This window comes from Eurypyga helias, unplaced genomic scaffold (genome assembly GCF_000690775.1).
Source record: "Eurypyga helias isolate BGI_N326 unplaced genomic scaffold, ASM69077v1 scaffold12096, whole genome shotgun sequence".
Taxonomy (NCBI): Eukaryota; Metazoa; Chordata; class Aves; order Eurypygiformes; family Eurypygidae; genus Eurypyga; species Eurypyga helias.
This window is the reverse complement of record NW_010256042.1, coordinates 43,963-63,770: the sequence shown is the minus strand read 5'-3', so window position 1 is coordinate 63,770 and position 19,808 is coordinate 43,963. Positions and strand designations below refer to the sequence as shown.

General features: G+C 34.9%; 1 protein-coding gene across 1 annotated transcript in view; it reads right to left on the bottom strand.

The window, feature by feature from the left end:
* CACNA2D3 (calcium channel, voltage-dependent, alpha 2/delta subunit 3) overlaps window positions 1-19,808 on the bottom strand; it is a gene marked incomplete at its 5' end in the record, with an annotated part of 97,377 nt that overhangs the window by 42,184 nt on the left and 35,385 nt on the right. The window contains 2 exons of the mRNA XM_010153524.1: window positions 291-335; window positions 1,297-1,358. Coding sequence (XP_010151826.1) covers window positions 291-335; window positions 1,297-1,358 — 107 coding nt within the window. The remainder of the gene's footprint in view (window positions 1-290; window positions 336-1,296; window positions 1,359-19,808) is intronic.

The following is a 19,808-nucleotide window of genomic DNA, read 5'->3' as shown; positions in this document are numbered from 1 at the left end:
TACTACGTTTTTTTATATTTCTGATGTGCTATTAATGTATCAATTCTGCATTAATTCAACTCTGAATTCATGTCTAATTCTGCACATTTGAGGTATTAGTGTCAATCTTGTAATTGAACGAATGTTTGTAAGCAATCATAAAAAATCTCATTAAGTAGTATAATATTTAGAAGGTGATTCCAAGTTATATGAGGAGACTGTAATGTATAATGGGATGATCAAACTAAATTTGAGTTTATGTTCTATTACCAGAGAGGTATAAATGGAAAAAATATCTGTTAAATACTTACTTCATCATCACAACTTATAGCACATCTGCCATCGAGAGATGCACACTAGAGATGATATCAAAAATCAATAAAATATTTTCAATCTTCATTTGATAATTACAAAATATGACACTTTACAAATCCATATGACTACAATTATAAAGAAGTTAATTACATTTTTATGACAGCAATTGCTCTAAATATGACTAGGAAAGTTTTAAAACTGTTCATCAATCCTATTCTGCCCCTGTCTGCAGAAAAAAGGGTGCATTCACACTGTAACAATTTCAACGGTTGTTAACACGATAATCTCCTCCACAAGTTAGAAGCCTGGAGACCATTCGTAGGCAAGAATACATTATTTTCTAGTAGGGGTGAGTTAGGACCTGCATTTTCAGGGCTATTTTCTGAAACAGTACAGTTTCAATCTATTCTCAAAATGAGGATAACCTTTAGAAAGGTTATCCAATCTCCAAACCTTTAGAAAGTATATGACTATCCTCTTCAGTGAGTACAAATTCTATATCCTGAACGCTTTTGGTATAGTTTATTAAACACTATGAACACCAGCCATGATTCAGTAATCTAGTTCAATTAATCCATGTAATACTTCAGTTGCTGAATGTTAGAAGATAGCTCATAAGTAAGTGAAAAGTCATAATTCTGCTACCACTGAAATCAAATAAATATCACAATTTGGTTAACTGTTTCCACTATTTCTGAGGGAAAAAAATCAAAACGTATCAGGCCAACAAAGTCAATCCATATCTATAGGGGCTTAAAATTCATAATCTTTCTGCTTATTCCCATAAAGATGGGAACAAGCAACTCCGTGTGACCGCTGATTTCCCTTTTTTGTAATGATGATCAGGAATGTAAATCAGAAGAGCTAGCCATTATGTATTTCAAATACATTGTTTCTTCACAGTACTTTTGATGGTGACAAAAAAAATTGCAGATCATCATCTGCACAGTTAGAAAGCTGTTGGGGGTTCAATGACAAAGAAAATTTCAATTCAAAACATACCTGTCTGCTTGCAGTCCAAAATTTCCGCTGGAAAAATTCAAGTTTCATCTGTATGCCTACAGCTAGGAAAAACATAAATAAAAATAAAAACAACAACAAACTACACTGTGTTTAATACCTTCAACATAATTATCTCAAATTAATCAGAAGGAAAAGTTGTCATAATAAAAAGGGAAAGTAAGCCCTAAAATAAAAAACCCACAACTAATTAAAGAGACCACAGTCATATTTTAAACCACTGACAGTTTTGTTAAACATGAAGACATTTCTAATACAATGTGAAGAATACACAAGGCAAACATTCACATTTCATGTCTCCATAATTAACATAAAAGAATCACAAGCTGAACATATTTATGTTCACATCTACTTCAAATTTACATTTTACTGATACCAATAACAGCTATAGGAATACACACACTATGTGTTTCGTGCTGAAATACGTGAAAATATGCTGAAACAACATGAAAATATTGGTTAACATGTCAACTGATTTTTTGGTTTTTGGTCATTGAATCCATGAATTACCAGTGGAACTCAAGAAGCCTATTTCAACAATGAAAAACTTTTTAAAAAAATTGAAATTAATAGCATTATGTGCAATTCTGTCAAATGAAACTATCTGACAAATATTGCTGGCTTTCAAATTAAAAAATACTACTACTACTAACCTGTAATTTTTATTTAATATTGATTCAAGATACTACTGGTTTAAATTATGTATTTCTCTTAGCCTCTGGTAGGATAATGTTTCTCCTAATACCAATTAAGGTTTCTTACAGCCTACTCTGATATCCCTATCAGACCTAACTCTACATTGTTTCTATTCAACAATATAACGCATTGTGGTTTGCATAGCTGCAAAGGTAGTTGATTCGTCTGGTTTCATCTGCCTAAACTAAGAGAATGATAACACATCCCTCTACTTGTGCTGAAAATTTCTGAATTCATTTCTTCTTATTTAAAAGAAGTTAATATGATCAAGAATAGGGCAAGAAGACAGGTACTGAGGGGCTAAAGATAACTGCTTTGACTGCTCTTACCAGCTCTTGCTGCATCGCTGGACCATGCCATAGGATCATAGCATCACAGAATGGTTTGGGTTGGAAGGGACCTCAAAGCCCATCCAGTTCCAACCCCCCTGCCACGGGCAGGGACACCTTCCACCAGACCAGGTTGCTCAAAGCCTCACCCAGCCTGGCCTTGAAGACAGCCTTTTATGCTCTCACGCACTCACACAGCACACCTTGTGCTAGGCTTTTCTGCAGAAGTGTTTCAGTGCTGGCCTGCACCAAGTGATATTCCACTTCTTCAGTACAATTTATATCAGGTCCTAGTTCAATGTCCTACACCTCTTTCATGTCAGCTTACAGGATACATAATTGCAAGGGTAAGAAGAATGAACTGAGCCCTAATGACTAATCAGTAAACTTAGTATGCTATTTTCTTTACAAAAATAAAGCTCTCAAGGCCTTGAAAGTCTGAAAAAATGTTTTGCTTTACAAACAAGATTGAAAAATTTCGTTGTTTTGGAAAATTGAAGAAAATCTTGTTTATTCATTTCCCCTCTAGGGTCCACAGCGGGGATCGTTTAAAAACATTTACATTTAGATTACTGGTACTTGCTTTTGCAAATGCACACATGCTGATGTCATGCTTTTATTTTGTGTTAGCAGGTAGGAAAAAGTATGTGAAATGAAATCTGCTATGAACTGATACAATGGGATATAAAATTACATAAGGAATTCTTTTATTACAGCAGGTTATAAATCGTTTTCTGCTATCTGTAACTCATGGACATTTCTGCCTAAGGGAATAAGCAGAGAAATCCAGTTCTCCATCTGAATAAACTCCAGAGGAGGCTCTCTCCCGGTACATTTTATTATCTAGTAATTTATTTTATAGTCAATGAGAAGATGCTATCTGACAGCCATGCAGCACATGTTTTCTTCATCTGTTGTTTGCCTTTAGCTTCACTCCTGGCATGCAGGCGATCTGCACATCCTACCTGCTTTTTCTGAAGTGGAGGCAAACCACACACAGTTTCTGGACCTTTCCACAAGGAAATTATATTGATTCTGGATGCTATATCAGCGTTCGAAGAGTCAGTCTCATACTACATTTCTACCAAGCCATTTCATAATGAAAGAATTAATGTAAAACCATTTATATCAGTAAAAGGTTTTTTTTTATTTCAGCAAGCAAAGTTAATGCCTTGTTTTCTGTATGTGAACATTCCTGTTGAATTCCCTGAATCAACCCTCACAACCAATGTCAGCTACACAAACAGGTAATTTGCTGAATCAAGCCCTAGATTAGACTCCAACAGTCTAAGACTTCAGCCTGCAAAGAATGTAATCTTTTTCAGACTTCAAGTGGAATCAGTAGCTTTCTGATCATGGAGGATCAAACTTCCAAAAGATACAGAATAAACAAGTTTTTTTCAATAAAACATGGTATCTAAAGGAAGCTGGAGTGAAAACAGTTGTCTATACTCTCCACTGGAAAAATAAAAATTCTTAGACCTGTGTTGTGAATCTTTACATGTTTCTGAGCTCTCAGTTTAAAAGTAACCTGACAGGATCTAGTGGAGTCAATCTCACTTCTCAGCTGGGTCTCAGCTCTAAACCAGTAGGCATTTTTCTCTGGGAAACAAAAGGATTAGGATATATAGACTCATGGAGCTGCATCTTCCTCCCAGTGATTTTATATCATCTTCTGCTTAATCTGCTTAAAATGGCTGAGTTCCCGAAAAAATGGATTTTCAAAAGTGTTTAGATTTTTAAAGATGCAGGTTTTCAGAAGTATTTATGCAGAGTTGCTATTCATTCCTACTGATTTCTATGGTTCCATAACCAAGCAGGTTTCTAGTCTGTTTAACTATTTCTGTAATGCCTCCAAAATACTTGTCTCCACCTCTGGACTCTCAGATGCCTGAGAAATTCTGTTCCTTGCTTATTCATAAACACTAACAACTATGACCACTTATACTTACTATAGACACCTCTAAACAAAGAATCCCAAAATACTCACTAAATGTGATTAAATCTACAAATTCTTATTTTATTGCTAGGATCATGATGCATAAAGGAAGTGAATACAAAGATCTGATATAAACAGTCACAATAGCGGGATTTAGAATAAAACACAGATCTGTGCTCTCTAAAGCCTTGTTCAATCTGTCAGAAATACCGCTGCTCTTAACAGACACAGGTGAGTGGACAGTGGTTAGGCATGGTTCATGTAAGGTCCTGATAAGGTTAACCCTTTGGAGCCCGCACTCTTATTAGAGACAACACCATCCAGATCAGAGAAGCAGTTGCCAAAACTCAGAAAATTATCAAGTTCATTATCCTGATGATGCAAAAGAACAGAATTGTTCTCAAACATCAGTATAAGTTTAAACCTGCAAGAAATATTTATTAACCTTTAAAGTATGAAGACAAAGATCTATTCCACTGTTTATGGAAGTTCGTCCATTTGTGCTTATATATCTGACATATATGGAATCTATCAAAGATCTATAGTATATCTAAACTATAAAATATCAGTACAGATCAGTAAGTGATATTAAAATACAAATTATTCCATTCCATGTCAGTGATAAACCTCCATAATTTAGAGGTTATTTCATCTGCGATGCCTGGCCTGTTTAAAATACCTGGCAAAGAAACTTTTGATTAAATGTCATTTTTGTTCTTGTAATCTACTAATAAAAGTGTAAAAACCATTAAGAAACAATTAAAACTATTGTTCTCCCATAATGAAGTTGTAGATATATACAAATTTGGACGCTGGAGTACATGACTTCAGGAGATCCCTCCCAGCCTAAATTATCTTCAGATTCTAAGACATAAGTGTAGATGTTTTATAAAGAAATGCTAAATACAGAGCCTAGAATCTTCCTTAAATGAAAAGAAAGTGAGTACTGAACGATTTCTTGTGTCCAGTATGAATTAGTTACCACATGAGAGAGAATCTGAAACAGTAACAGGATAATTATGACAAAGCTCATCTGTAAAAGATTCCACGTGCAGGTTTTAATAAGTTGCACAACGGAATGCTGCAGTACAAAGACAATTTCTATGAAACATAGAGCATCCCTCTTCATGAAGATGAGAGGAGGCAGGCAGCTGCAGTTTTGTTTTAATAGTATTAGCTCTATAAATGTTGATGCTTTCTTGGACAGAATGTGAGGGGAAAGAAAGGATAGTGAGAAACACTGGACTTGCTCCCACTCAGGCAGATTTCTATGATTTCAGCAGTAGTGTAATATGTGCAGAAACTGAAGGCCCAGGCATTATCAATTTAATTAGTTTTCCTTATTAAAAAAAAAATCAGTTTATTTCTTTACCTAACTTTGAAAAGAGCAATATCACTAATCTCTGAGATACAATACCCTTAAAGGAGGTAAACCAAAAATGCATCTTAAACTTAGTTTGCACTGGTCAAGGTAATAGTATGTTATAATGGCAACTTTTTAAGTGTAACACAGCAGATTACTCATTTCCCTTGTGAAGTATTTCCTCAGTTAGAGTTTCATAAACTTTTACTTATTAAATAATGAAGTGCTACATGATGGTTGGATTTCATCTACAGTTGGACTTGATGGTCTTAATGGTCTTTTCCAACCCGAGTGATTCTATGATCTGTACCTGTGTTGCAGGATAGGAGAAGAAAACACTGCTCCCATAAACATGGCACGGTGAAAGCAGCAATAGATGTTTTCTTTGAAGAGGTGTATCTCAATGTGAGATTTTAATCTCGCCATTTTAGCTTCTTTACCTTTTGTTCTTTGCACAATTCCACATAGGAACTTCCCTGTCACTGAATTAGTAATTTCTAAATATTCTATAACCTATGTAATATATAACAAATTACAATTTTGTTTCCTACAATTTAGCAAGTAGTTATTTGAATGACTCTACATTCAAGAGAATTAACAGTGTTAGTGGACGATAAAATAATTTTCAACCCCTGAGGTGATACAAAAGCATTTTTGCTGGCTTTTTTTCCTTGAGCTTTTCAAGAACTACTACAGCATATTTTCTGGTCTGGTCATTTAAACCCTTAAGAGCTATTCAAATACACTTCAAAGGTTTTAGAGCCAATACATTTTTCTGAGCAATCCCTAGTCCTTCAGCATTTCAGAATGAAATATCTATGCTCCAAGCTACTCTATATTTAAATCTATATTTTACAAACTGGCTGCATGTGGAAAAAAAGGGAAAAAAGGAAACTTCAGATTACATCTCAAGTATGCCCAATTCCTTGTTTAGCCTACTGGGTATAATAGCTAACATAGAGGTTAGAGAAAAAAACGGTAACTGCACTGATTTTTTCCTAAATATTGTTCAGCGAGGTATTCAGATAACACCCACATTTTTAAATAAAAAAACCCACAAACAAACGAAAACTGTAATTGATCTTGGAAGATACATTTTAAAGTATATTTTAAAGTATTCTTCAACATTTGTAAGCTTGGTTCAATCAAAATGGCTAAGGGATACAAATTAGTTTTCTTCAGACAGGAAGAAATGAGTAAAGAGCAGGAGAAAAAGTTTTGTCTTCACTGAAGCCTTTCCTTTGTAATGTCTTGAGGAGAGTGGGCTAGAGGTAGAGGTATACAGGAGATAACTCCTGCGAGCTGACAGAGGGGTATTAAGGCTCTTTCTCCACTGAACACAAAATGTGTAATTTCAAATAAATATTGAAAATCCAATTTTTTGTTTCAATCATAGTGGCAAATTTACTTAGGTGATTCCAATAAATACCTTCAATGCTGCCTATGGAAACCAGTTATTAACTCCCTGAGAATTCGTTCCTTTGTTTAATAATGTGGCTGCTATTCTGTTGTGCATACCCTGTGAAGTAAAAAATGGTTGAGAATTACAAAGTTAAATTCTTGGCTCAGTGATAATTATTGTTAAATAAGTAATTTCCTTATGCATTGATTCCATGGCTGAGGGTACTATTTCACTTTCAGTAGGACGTTTTCAGGGTAGAAGTATCGGGAGGGACTCAATTAGCAGAGATCTCAGGGCTGCTTAGTTTCAAGGCAAACAGGAAGGAAAACAAGTAACTACTCAGAATAGATCAGGATTGCTTGTGTTCCTTTCAGGATCTCCATGGTTAAGCAAATGGACAAAAAGATAAAGAAAGCATTCCCCAACAAATTACTTCTGTGCACAGAATTACAAGAGCTCTTAGATACTAAGTAAAAAGAATCATCTCCTACTTAAAATAAGAGAGGAAAATAGATTAGATTGATTTATTTCAGGCAAGAGAGGAGCTTAATCTCCCTATAAACCTGGCAGAGGAATTCCAAATACATAATTAAGCAAAAAGGAGTAAAAGCTAAACGGATTTCCTTTCTATGAAATATCTAAAGAATATTCCATTATATAAAAGCACTAGATGAGCAAAGGTTAGAAAAATAGTTTAAGGTGTCCACTACCTTTTCCAACACAACACACTATAGTCTAAGATTCTTTCTTATACATAAAAGATGCTCAACATTTTGAGGACATTTGGGCCTCCTGTTTCTGACGGAAGTGTCTTAAATGAGATTTAACTTGGCTTCAAAAGAAGGAAACCTGAAGTCAGATTTGTAGCAGGATTATTTTTTTAATCTACATTGCCTTTTCAGATTAAGTTTAGACTCCTTAAGATTCCCTTCTTTCTCTGTACTCATATTACCTCTTAGTACTATCTTTTAAAATATCTAATAAACTAAATGTGAAATATTCCAAAACATCTTTAACTACTTAAAAAAAAGTTGACTGCACTTTTTTTGTTTATACTCTAAATCTGATTCAGTTCAAAAGCTGTCTGCAGTTTTTAGCTCTGCCAAAGAATGAGATGCTGAATATTACACCCCAATGCATAATATTGAGAAATACACACCATAACTGCCAAAAAATACCTCTAGTACAGATGAATGGAATACTGCCACCACAAAAGATGATGCCCTTAAAATACTTATAAAACATAGGTGTTATGTTCTGTATTTATAAAGAAAATTTACAGATATTTTCCCCCTCAATTGCAAGAATTCTTAGCTAATAAATTAGAGATATTCCAACAAACACTCTCTTACAGCAATATAATTATGATTCAGTATCATCTAACATAGCTGCATTCCCAGTGGTAGTCACTTTCATCACATGCAGGATATATAAAAAATATGAATGAGCAATCATCAAATGTGCACTTCCCAGACTGATTCTAATCCCAGTTTCAGTTTACTTGCACAGTAAAATGCAGTTTCACCCTTCCAAACTTCACACTTCATTGGATTTCCTTCTTGATCTCAGTGATCCTTTTTATTCTACCCCTACTTTCCTCTTCTTACCCCAGCTCATTTTCTTCAGTTCCTCTCTTCAAACAGAAGCTCCCCAGAATTTTCTTTCAACAGAAAAATATATTAGTTTTATTATCTAGAATGTCTGAACCTGATTCAGACACCCAACACAAAAAATTTCAACCTAACAGTTTGAGTCTGGCTTTTTTTTTTTTTTCCTCTAATATACTGGAAACATGATCTTATAATTTGAAGGGTTGGGCAACCTCAATACTTGGTGGTGATACCAGCCATCTTCATAACGAGCTGTTGTAAGTAGCCTGTGATAAAAGAGGAAAATTGACAAAAAGCTAAGCCAAACTACAGACCAGTTGTGCACTTTCTTCTGTTTTTCTTGTAATAAAGCATAGTTCCTATGCCAGTAAAAACAAAATATGAGTTATATATTTGTACAAAATGATTTTTTTTTTTAATAAATTGACCTCTGCAACTTGTTGTTTTGTTGAGGTTATTTTATTTTATTAACTCAGTGGACTTTTCTGTTGTTCTTTACAACTTCTCTTGTAGCTGTTCCAACTTGAATCCTTCTTGCCTAACCCTTCAGTACGTCTATTGCATATTTAGGCACTCTTAAATTATTTTAACATTTTAGAACTACTTTAGTATTAAATCCATTTGAAATCCATGCAAATGTGCACCTACCTTTTCCACCTAAATTTGACCTATAGCATCATATTGACATTTACAAACTGATTTTCCAAAACAAAGTCTTTCATGAACCTAGACAAAACGTAAAATTCAAAAAATCTCAAAGTGCAAATTATCATATAGTTTTGGATTCTAATCAATATTCAGGAAAAAATCCTGTATTATTACTGGTACCGTACCTTTATCTTTTTGTCATCAAATAAGTGGAATGACTCCACATGCACATATAATTTCTATATAATTATCAGTTTTTTATGGCAGGCAGTTTTCGTATGTTGTAATATATCATCAGATTTCAGCAACACAATATTTTCTTCATCATTGCTATCAGGGTGTAACATGTTAATGAGTGAATTCTTAAAAAGGGCACTGGAAAGTTGAAGTTCTGCCTCTTTACTCACGGACCTCAAACCTGCTATTTTCTTCCAGAAGATTTTTAAAATTAGTGGTGGAAGTAGTTGTCTGGATGGAAACTCCCAGGATACAGGGAAGGCAGCAGCAACTGGTATTTCCTGGAGGCCAAGTTCAAGCAGAAAGGGAGGAGATATTGGGAACTTGATGTGAGGCCAAGCTGAAAGGGGAGCAGGATGATGATTGCTGGGAGGCCGAAGTTCATCCAAACTCAAACCACCAGGGAAAGCTGAAGGGCTTGGTGTGCAGCCAACCCCTGACAAACCGAACTGTGGAGGGCAGTCTGGGAACATCATCATAAACCAGACTCCCTTTGACTCCCTGACACATATCTTCCTTCTGGAGGACTAATGAAGTAGCAGCAGGAGCAGGAGGAAACACAAAAAGGATATAAATTGAGTGAAAACATTAAAAAAATATCGATGCTGTTGACTGAAAGTCCATTGCCTTTTTAGGAGGCTTTACTGAGGAGCTTGGAGGGAAACAGGTTATCTGTAAATTATCATTCAGACAGTTATGCTGTATTTCAAACTTTACAAGATAGTAGCTGATGTGCTGCCAACACTCTAAGAAAGGGCTCCCACAGATATCTACCCATTTACCCCCTGATAAACTCGGTGTACCAGGAGCACAGCTCAAGGGAGCTGCTTCGGAATCCATTTGCAATTTAAAAAGACAAAAAGAAAAAAAAAAAACACACACACACACAAATAAAACCCCAAACCCACTAACCAAAAAAACCCACACATGCAAAAAAAAAAAACCCAAACCAAGGAAAAAATCCCTCCCTTAAGCCTGGAGGGAGGTAACCACTTGGCATACGTAATTACACTAAGCGCACTTTGCTGGAAAGATATATACCTTGTTTCTGAGAAATACAAGGAGTACATGGATAGTATAAAATAGGGGTTTAGACTGCACCATTTGAAGGGATTGAGGTGGGGCACAGTTAAGCCCTGTCTGGTGTCTGGAGTAGCCTCCCTGTCACTTTTAGAAAATACCTGACACCTACTGACATCTGGTTCATTCCATTACCAAAGAAGAAAAAAAAAAGGTGGGTTGGGTAGTACTTTTATTAGCCCCAGGAATGCTTCAGTGACATGCAGGGGAAGGCAAGTGCCATCAGAAAGTTGTGTTGGTGGCAGAATTTTTATATGGCATTCCTATGAGCCTTCAGCTTTCTTCCAACACCCCCCTGCATGGCTACTGGTCTGATGAATATTGCTGAATGGTACAGAGAGCATGTGAAGACTGAAATCTGACCACAGTAACACTAAAATAATGAAGCAGTGATGGTATTTTAATAACTCCCTAACCATTTTTTAGTTTTATGGGTTTTTCTTGCTCATTTTTTGGCACTATTCAAGTACATCCCGTGACTGAAATGAAAAATAAGTACAGTATATATTTGTAATCACATTTATAATCTTAAGGGAGGATCCATGACGTGTCAAGTTCTCAAAAAAAAGGTTTACTTCTTACAGCTAATGTCCTAATTCAGAGTAGCTTAGCCAGTATACCTCCACATCTCAGCCAAAAGGCTGTGGTTTCAAGTTTGCAATTAATGAACCCTACGAGGCTCAAAGTTCATACAAACATCCAGAAATTAGGATACTTATCTGAACTCTTGGAGATTGTGACCAGATTCTCTTAGGAGATGTCAGGCTTTCTGTTTCCACTTGTAACTAAAATACAGCATGTTCAAAACTTTATAGTATTTTCTTTTTTTCAGACTTGATCCTGGCTAGTACCTAACTGTGTTGACAAAAAAAGTCTGTGTGTACCTGTCTCAGCATTATGACAAAAGCTGATTTCAGAAATGGGCAAAGCTTCTACTGCTCTTATTTTCAAAGAGGTTTATCCCTCCTATGGCAGAATGGCTACAAGTTGTCCTGCTGCCAGGCACAGAAGAGTTTGGATGAGACCTTAAAGATAAATGTTATGGTATCCACTGCAAAATGAACCCCACAGGGTCTCTGTCCAGTTCCTCACCTGTCAGTACAATGCGTTCTATCCTGCCGTTGAACTAGAAACCAAGACATGGATATTCTTCTGCTACTAATCTCAGCACGAAAGGGAGACATGGAATTAAACTCTTTCTGCCTCCAGAACACACTGACTACCAACTGTTTGTGCTATCCAGTTATCATTGTGGGTACTTACATGCACGGAAGTTCATGAATACATGAAATCTCATTAGTTAAACCAGGCTTAGGACACTGAGCAAGAAAACACCAACATTTTATCAATTCACATCATCTGGAAATAAGCCTTGGATCTCATATTGACTGAGTTATAATAATAATAGTGACATTTGCTACAAACTGTTTGTGCTATGGTGTGATTAGCAAATTACTTTGAATTACTAAAAATATGAATAATGTTATTTGAAGTCAGATAGTACATCAGAAACACCTCATCATGAATACAACTCTACAGCTTTTCAACACCATATGCATTGGCTGCTTTATAAGTCAAAAATTTACTGTAATGTTCCAGAACAGTTTTCAAGTTTTTATTTTTCTAAGAACACTACTTTATTTAACCATGTTTTTGCTGTTTAACTACATGGTGCTAATCTAGAGTTTTAGAAATGTACAAAACAGTGTATGTGCCCAGAAGACTCAGTGCGCACATTTTTATTTGGTGTAAATACACTTGAATTGTTCAATAGTATTTTGTAGTTGTTAATACAAAGAAAATGGCTCTGATGGATTTGCAGTCCTCCTGATGTATGTGTCTTTTAGCAAAAAAATTTAAAAAACACTAATAGCAAAATATACAGACATTATACTTTTCCATGAACAGTATTAGCTGTTTGTCTGGGTTCTTTTTTTAATTCAAAAATGCATTTTTATTAAATCTCTGTGTAGAATATAACATAGCTACTGCTCAATAAAAATAGGAGCTAGTATTTGAGCTATGATCTATCATTCTTGGAATATCCTGAACTAGACATTTAAACCACATCCAGAATGGAAAGTAATCTTAGATTAATAACACTGATTTTCCAATATACTGAAACATAAGTTTTCTTCTTTTTCATATTGTCCTACTTTGTATGTGTAAAGGAAAAGAAATACCATGTTTCAAGATGTATTCAGTATATTACATATAAACATCTTGAAAGTTTATTCAATTTCTAAAACCAAGGATTAATATTGGCCATAATCTTAACATTTTCACATATACTTAACTTTCCTTCACGAGAAAAATTTATTGCCACCATTTTGAAACCCTATCAAGAAATGTTAATTATACTTCTTAGGAATAACTATATTTGGAAAAATAATTTCTCTCTTGCTTTATCTAACCTAAAGAAGTTCAAGTGTGTGAACTGGGAAATACCTAATCTGCACCCAACAGGTAGGGAGGCACTGAGGGATAACAGCTTTCTATGCTACTTGTCTACTTACCACATTTCAGAAAAAATAAAAAATTAACATGTTCAGAATTGTTACATAAGCCTGTTACATACTCTTCAGCAGAAATATTTGTTTAGGTCTGATCCTGTGAATATTCATGAACTGAGAGAGATCTTCATATTGCTGAAAATTAGCCAAGAGCTTGCTTGCTTCATTACAGTAAGTTGAAATGACCTCCTAATGCCATCAAATACAAAGAACAACTTACTGACTAACTTATGGCCAAATACATAATTAATAAATTATTTGAATGAATATTTCAAGACAACAACTAAGAAAGAAGGCTTTTAAAAAAGGTTGAGACTGATAAAATTAAAATGAATTGACAGATTTTTCAAATTTCTTAATAAAATACTTTCATTGCCTGAGATCTCCGTGTCAAGTTATGATCAGAAGTGAACTTCTCTGTGCGAGTTATTAACTTCTGGAAACAGTCTAAGTGCTGACATGACTTCCACAATAGAATTACAAAAGTACTATACCTACACCACATAAACCATTATCCAGATGCTTCAACAAGTAGTATATTACAATTTATATCCTAATGATTAGTAGGATTTAGCTGTCAATACAACAGAGTAAAGCATTTTATAGAAGTATAAATTAATAATTTTTAAGGGAAATTAGTATCATGGCTACCAGCTGTAATCCTCTTTAATGGAACAGCTCTGAAATAAATCAGAAAGGCTTGCTGAAAGGTAGCTGTCTTTAATATTTCATTAACTAAGGATTTATCATACTAAATAGCTTGTATTTCTACTACATTGCAAGATAGGTGTAAATTCTACTGGGGCTTCTGCCTGAAAGGTGTTGAGCACTGCTAGTGCTCACTGAAGTCCGAGAAAGTTAAGGGATGCCCAGCATATGATAAGAATACTTAACACTTCAAGAATGAGGCTCTAGAGAATGTAAAATAGTCCTCAAATCTCCACTCAAAATGGGACTTTTGGCAAGAATTTTCAGAAATCATGTTGTCGTATAAAGGCAAGCCTATTATTGTCTTACAAAGAAAGTTAGCCTTCCAAAATCCAGGTTTTTATAGCTGCTAAGGCATATATCAAAGGTAGACTGATAGTAATGGGATTTCCATAAGCACTTATTTCACACTGCAATTGGTAAATATTAGGTCGTTATTCTGAAATCTCTACTGTATTCCTAGGCATCCAAAAAACTTTGAAATACCAATTTCCAAAATGTGGATATTCCTAAATGACAAAGGTTCCCTTGGAAATGTTGCTATAACACATTTTATAAGATATATTTACTTTTCTAGTAGGGTCAATTCAATCAACTCTGCATTTTACTGCTATTTTTACAAACAAGGCTGCCAAGAATCTTCTTCAGGATTAATAAATCTTCTCCATTCTTTCAGAGTACAGACCTGATATGCCTTACCCTAAGGAAAAAGTTCTTCTCACTTTCATTAAAAAAAAAATAAAAAATCAAACACACATATTAGAGATGCGGTAAGCTATAAGCAACTTCAATGAAGTATATTCAAAAGCATTCAAATTTTGATCTTGAGTTTTGTATTAAAAACAGTACAACTGACCGTAGAAAGAAAAAGAGGAGGCTTCCACACAATTTTCCCTAGTATGTTCTCTGCTTTTCTGAGCAGCTAGAAAGCACTCATAAGGATGGAAGACTACGACTTCTGCATCTGTAGAGATACTTTTATACTGTGCTGACTTCATAAGTAAGACTCCTTTTCATTTAATTCAATCAGATTATATTGTGGTACTGATTATGATCATATCCACAAAATCAGCATTTTAACCAAGTTTCCATGGAAACATTATATGGCCCTGTTTTCTTTTAAGGCAAGGCTATGCCTGTTTAACAAGTTTGCCGAGGACAACATGTTTTGTTTAAGTTACGTTAACTGGAGCCAATACTTCCTAATTGCATTACCAGAAGAAACATTTACAGCAGTACTTTTACCATGGGAAACCATCCATCTTAATCTCTGAAAAACAGGAAACATCAGCATTGCCTTTACTTAAAATGTGTTAACTCGTCTTATATCTATAAAATAATCTCTTTTATTAAATGACAACATTGGTCTTGTTTTACAATTGTTCGTATGTAAGGACATTATCCCAGGGCATCTGTATTTCTGTGAAACTTCCATCAGAGAACATCTGCCTGTGAAGACAGGGTGATCCAGCGGCTAAAGCGTCGAACTGGATTTAGAAGGTGTAGGGTCTGTTGCTTGCTCCACTGCCTACCTGTTATGCAACTGTGACCAAATCACCTTACTTCTCTGCGTCCCATTTCCCTGTTTGTGAAACGGGAGGACGGATACCTCACATTCTATGAAAAGTTATTTGAACTGTATGAAAGAAAGCAATAATAGTTAAGTATCCTTACAATCATATGTTATAGATTAGGGTACAACCCAGAACCAGGCATGCCAACTTGCATGGAGCAATCTTGGGTGAGAAAAATATGGCAGGATTTGGTCTTTAAAACTGTAAGACAGAATGGGAAACCCTTTTATCCAGAGGTAAAGGTCACTCTTCCAAAAACAGTGAACCTACTGCTTTAGAAAAAGTAGAAAACACGTATCATTTAAAAGCATATCCTCATCAATTTTTAATCTACAACTACAAATAGCAGGAATAGCCTGAAGCATTTTTTTATTATTATTATTCTCCCCAATAGTGTACTTTCTAAAATCACATGGTGGATTTACAGTAGCTCTAACAGAAGGTGATCACAAGCAAAAAAGGATGATTTCTTATTTGTAGTTAAAGAGAAAAGCTTCAAAGTCTGAATCCTAAAAGTCTGAAAAAAGAGACTACAACAAATAATTTTTTCCAGAACATTATGACTTTAAGTTCCAATTTACAGATTTTACACCCTTGCTCACAACACTGGTAGAAATAACAGGAAGTCCATTCATAAATGTTTTCCTTCTTCTAACGGCTAATACTGCCTACTTGCGCTTTTTCTAGTCTCTTACCTTCAGTGGAGAAGCAGCATATTGATTAAAAGACTTGTTTTTGCCCACTAGCAATAAAAATCAAACAGCTATTCTTTCAGAAGTGATTTTTTTTCCATGTTTAGTCTCACAAGAACTCTAGAAATCTAGGTCTTACAAGTGCCGTCATCGATCCAAAAAGTTTTGAATCTTTTAGTGAACAAATTTTTTCATCATTTCTTACTATTCTTACTCAGAAAAAGAGAAAGGTCATACCATACTCTCACTTCTAGTTGAAATGATATGTTGATGAAAGGGTGCAAATCACACTTCATCTTATCTCTGCTGAGTTCAGTGAAAGATTTCCCTAAGATTTTAGGAGAAGAACCAGACCTAAAGTCTTCATTAGGAATATTTAAAGATGCAAGACATGTCTTAGCAAAAGTACTGTGACACTACAATGAAGAGGACTGGAGATAAATATTTTTTGACTCTTGTAGTGTAAATCTGCACTGTACCATGATGCAAATGAAGTAACTACTTCTTTCCCAAAACTGTTTTCACATTTTCAATTTAAGGAAGTCTGCAGAACTGTTCTTTTAGAATAGGTAGCCCTTAACTCCAAAGCTAAGAAGGCAACAACATGTAAAATATGAGCAGCTGATGGCACATAATAGAGTAGAAAAAGTGTCTAGTTTCCATGGAAACAGCTTCTTTCAGTTGCACAAAATACAAGTGTTCACTTAAGTGCCCAGGTTTGTAATATGACATCTCCAAATCATCATAAGCTACAAATGATGAAGAGACCTCTCTGCTCTTTCCTCTTTCTACAGGATTTATAGAAAGGAAGTTTGTAGCAGTAACTAACAAAAACGTATTTAAGATCTTACTGACACTAAAAAAAAGAGGCAAGGAAATTATTAGTTCACTAAACTAGGCACAGGATGCATAACTTCAACTTCTAAAAGCAGTTAGCCTACTTCTCTCAAAGAGTACTTAAAGAAACAGAGAAGCCAGTAGTACTATTCTGTGAACTCATCTAGTCTAACTCTGCAGAAACAGAGAGATAGAGAAAAAATGGATGGACACTGAGAAATGTACTGTCATTTTGAAAAGGGAGAAGGATATAAAGGCTTAGCCAAAACATGAGTAACCAGGGTCAGCCCTACCATTATGTTCCAAAATAACATACTGCAGAAGGGAATGAAAGCAAATAAGGAAGATGAAAATGCACCCTTTTTGACCAAGACAACTATAGCTATATGGACAGAGGAAGCTCAGCTAGGTTAGGAACTTTTGAGAATATACCTCAAATGAAATTGTAGTAAAATAAAGTGCCTTTGGATAAAAAACCGGATTTTATTAAATGATAATATGTATTACCTGTATAATTCAGCATCACTCAGTGGAGAGGAAGTAGAATTCACACATAAACAGTGAAGACAAAAAGATGGGATTAACATCTATATGTTGCCTGAACTTCAGGGCTAGTAATCGACTTTTATGCAGTATTTTTTCTTTGTATTTGCCCACAGGCATTCCAAATGTTGTTCTACAATTGTTATCCTCTCAACTAATGTATGTGCTCAACCTAGAAAATTCATCCTTCAGCATCTTAGGGGACAGTAAAACAGAAACCATAGTTAAAAGCTTGCAGATAACTTTGGTCAGTACAAAAAAACTAGGCATAGCAAGCTATTGTGACCGTCAGGATATCATAATTTATGCTAAACTTACTAAAACATTTTCCTTCTTACTTAGCAGACAGCATGTCAGCCATTTGGTATGATCCTCCTAAAAGTGGTACTAAAGCTCAATAAACAATTTTCCTTTTTACAATGTTAAGAAAAGACAAATATTATTCATTGTAGATACTTTCTAAATTGTAATCAATACTGGAAAAAACGTATTTTCTTAATGATAAAAGAAACCATAGAATGAGGACCTTTTCTGTGTCTAAGCATGAAAATAGGAAACCAAAACAGACATGCAGCAGACCATACAGTGAAAACAGACAAGATAATAATGAACAATAAAAAGAGTGTAAGAATACAAAAAACATGATGTTACTTAAAGATTTCAATCTTCAGTGTCCTTTATTCGCTATTAGGTTATCCCAGTTGCTTCATTACTGCTGTTATAAACTGCACACCTATATAAACAGGGTTTTGTTAAAGCTTCTTTTTATATATAGCTACAGGATTGGTTTTGTTTGTTTGTTGTTTTTTTAAAAAAAAATTTTTACATGCCTATTGTTTTACTCCTGCATAAATTTCCTCCCAGGGTATCTGAAATCCTTAATCATCTTTCTCAATATTTCTCTCCCACATTATACTTTGAGAATCAAGTTCCATGACTTTTAAGAGTTATGCTTACGTCAGAGGGATCAAGGGGTTTAAATTTCAGTACCTATTAAAGGAATTTAATTATCCAACCAGTACCATTTGGATACACTGTTACTGTTCATTCGTAATCTATACCAGATTTCCAGTATTGTAATTCTCATTAATAGAATGCCCTCTGAAAGAGTTTGTTTGATTTTTTTTTTTTAAAGAACTCTCAGTGGCCTATTTTAGAAATTTTGAACAGAAACATAACTATCCTTTATACCAGCTATGTTTTCCAAGGATTTATCATATCTGAAAACAGCACAACTAGCTAAACTTGAGGGATAAGTCTTACCTATGCATCTGACTTGCCTTGTCATGTAATTTAAAATATTCTGTGTAAGAAAAGGTATTTTAAAAACACAATTGGTGCTTAAAACCTGCTTATACTTTAAAAATGGGGGTGGAGGGGAGGTGTGGGAGATAACAGCATACTATGTGATCTCTACGATGTTGTATAGAGGGCTTTTGGTGCCTGTTGCTGTAGCAGTTAAAGCAGTAGGGATGACAGAGAAATCCAGAGAGAACAGAGACAAGAAAAGCAGCAAACTATGTGCTGCCTTGTAAAACTTACCTGCTGTTGAAATAAACATCATCAGCAGCAAGTATAGGTATCAGGCTCATTCTTATTCATTGGAGTAATATGGAAAAAGTTTACAATAGCCTTATTCCACTTGTCAAATGGTCCCATAAACAATGAACACTGATTTTAGAGGTTCCATTCCTCTGTCATATTCAGGGGTCTGCTAGTTAACACTGCTACGTAGCAGTATTGAAGAGGGGTATAGTCTGCTATCGTGCACGTTATAATGTGGTTGGCAGATGGAACAGCGATTCTTTAAGGAGTTACAAGCTTCAAGCTTTTCTTTTAATTATCTGACTTTTTACTGTACCAAATGTCCTCCCTGCTCCTGCAAGTTCTCATATTCACGTGACTACTAGGATAAAGAGAAAGAGAGTCCTTTTGAGCCTGTAAATACAGAAGTTCCCAACATACAGTTGCACTTCATGATTTGCCTTTAAAAGCGCAAAAGAAATTAATGAAGTACGTGTTCTGTTTTGTAGCACAATTGGTGAGCAGCAGTTTAAGAAAATCAACCGCATTTTACAACCTTTCATTTACAATCTTTCATTTCAAAACCCTTATACAGGAATTTGTTCAAGAAAATTCCTTCCAATTCTTACAAGAACTGGCCTAGTAAACCAATCATTCAAAATGCACAGGAAATTTATATTTTGTTCTTAAGTTTGAGTCCAGGGTGAGCTATGACCATGAATAGAAATTTTTATTAAAAAGTAAAATAAGAAAACAGGAACACTAAGTAAAAACTTAGAAAATAATTTTGTATTTGGTG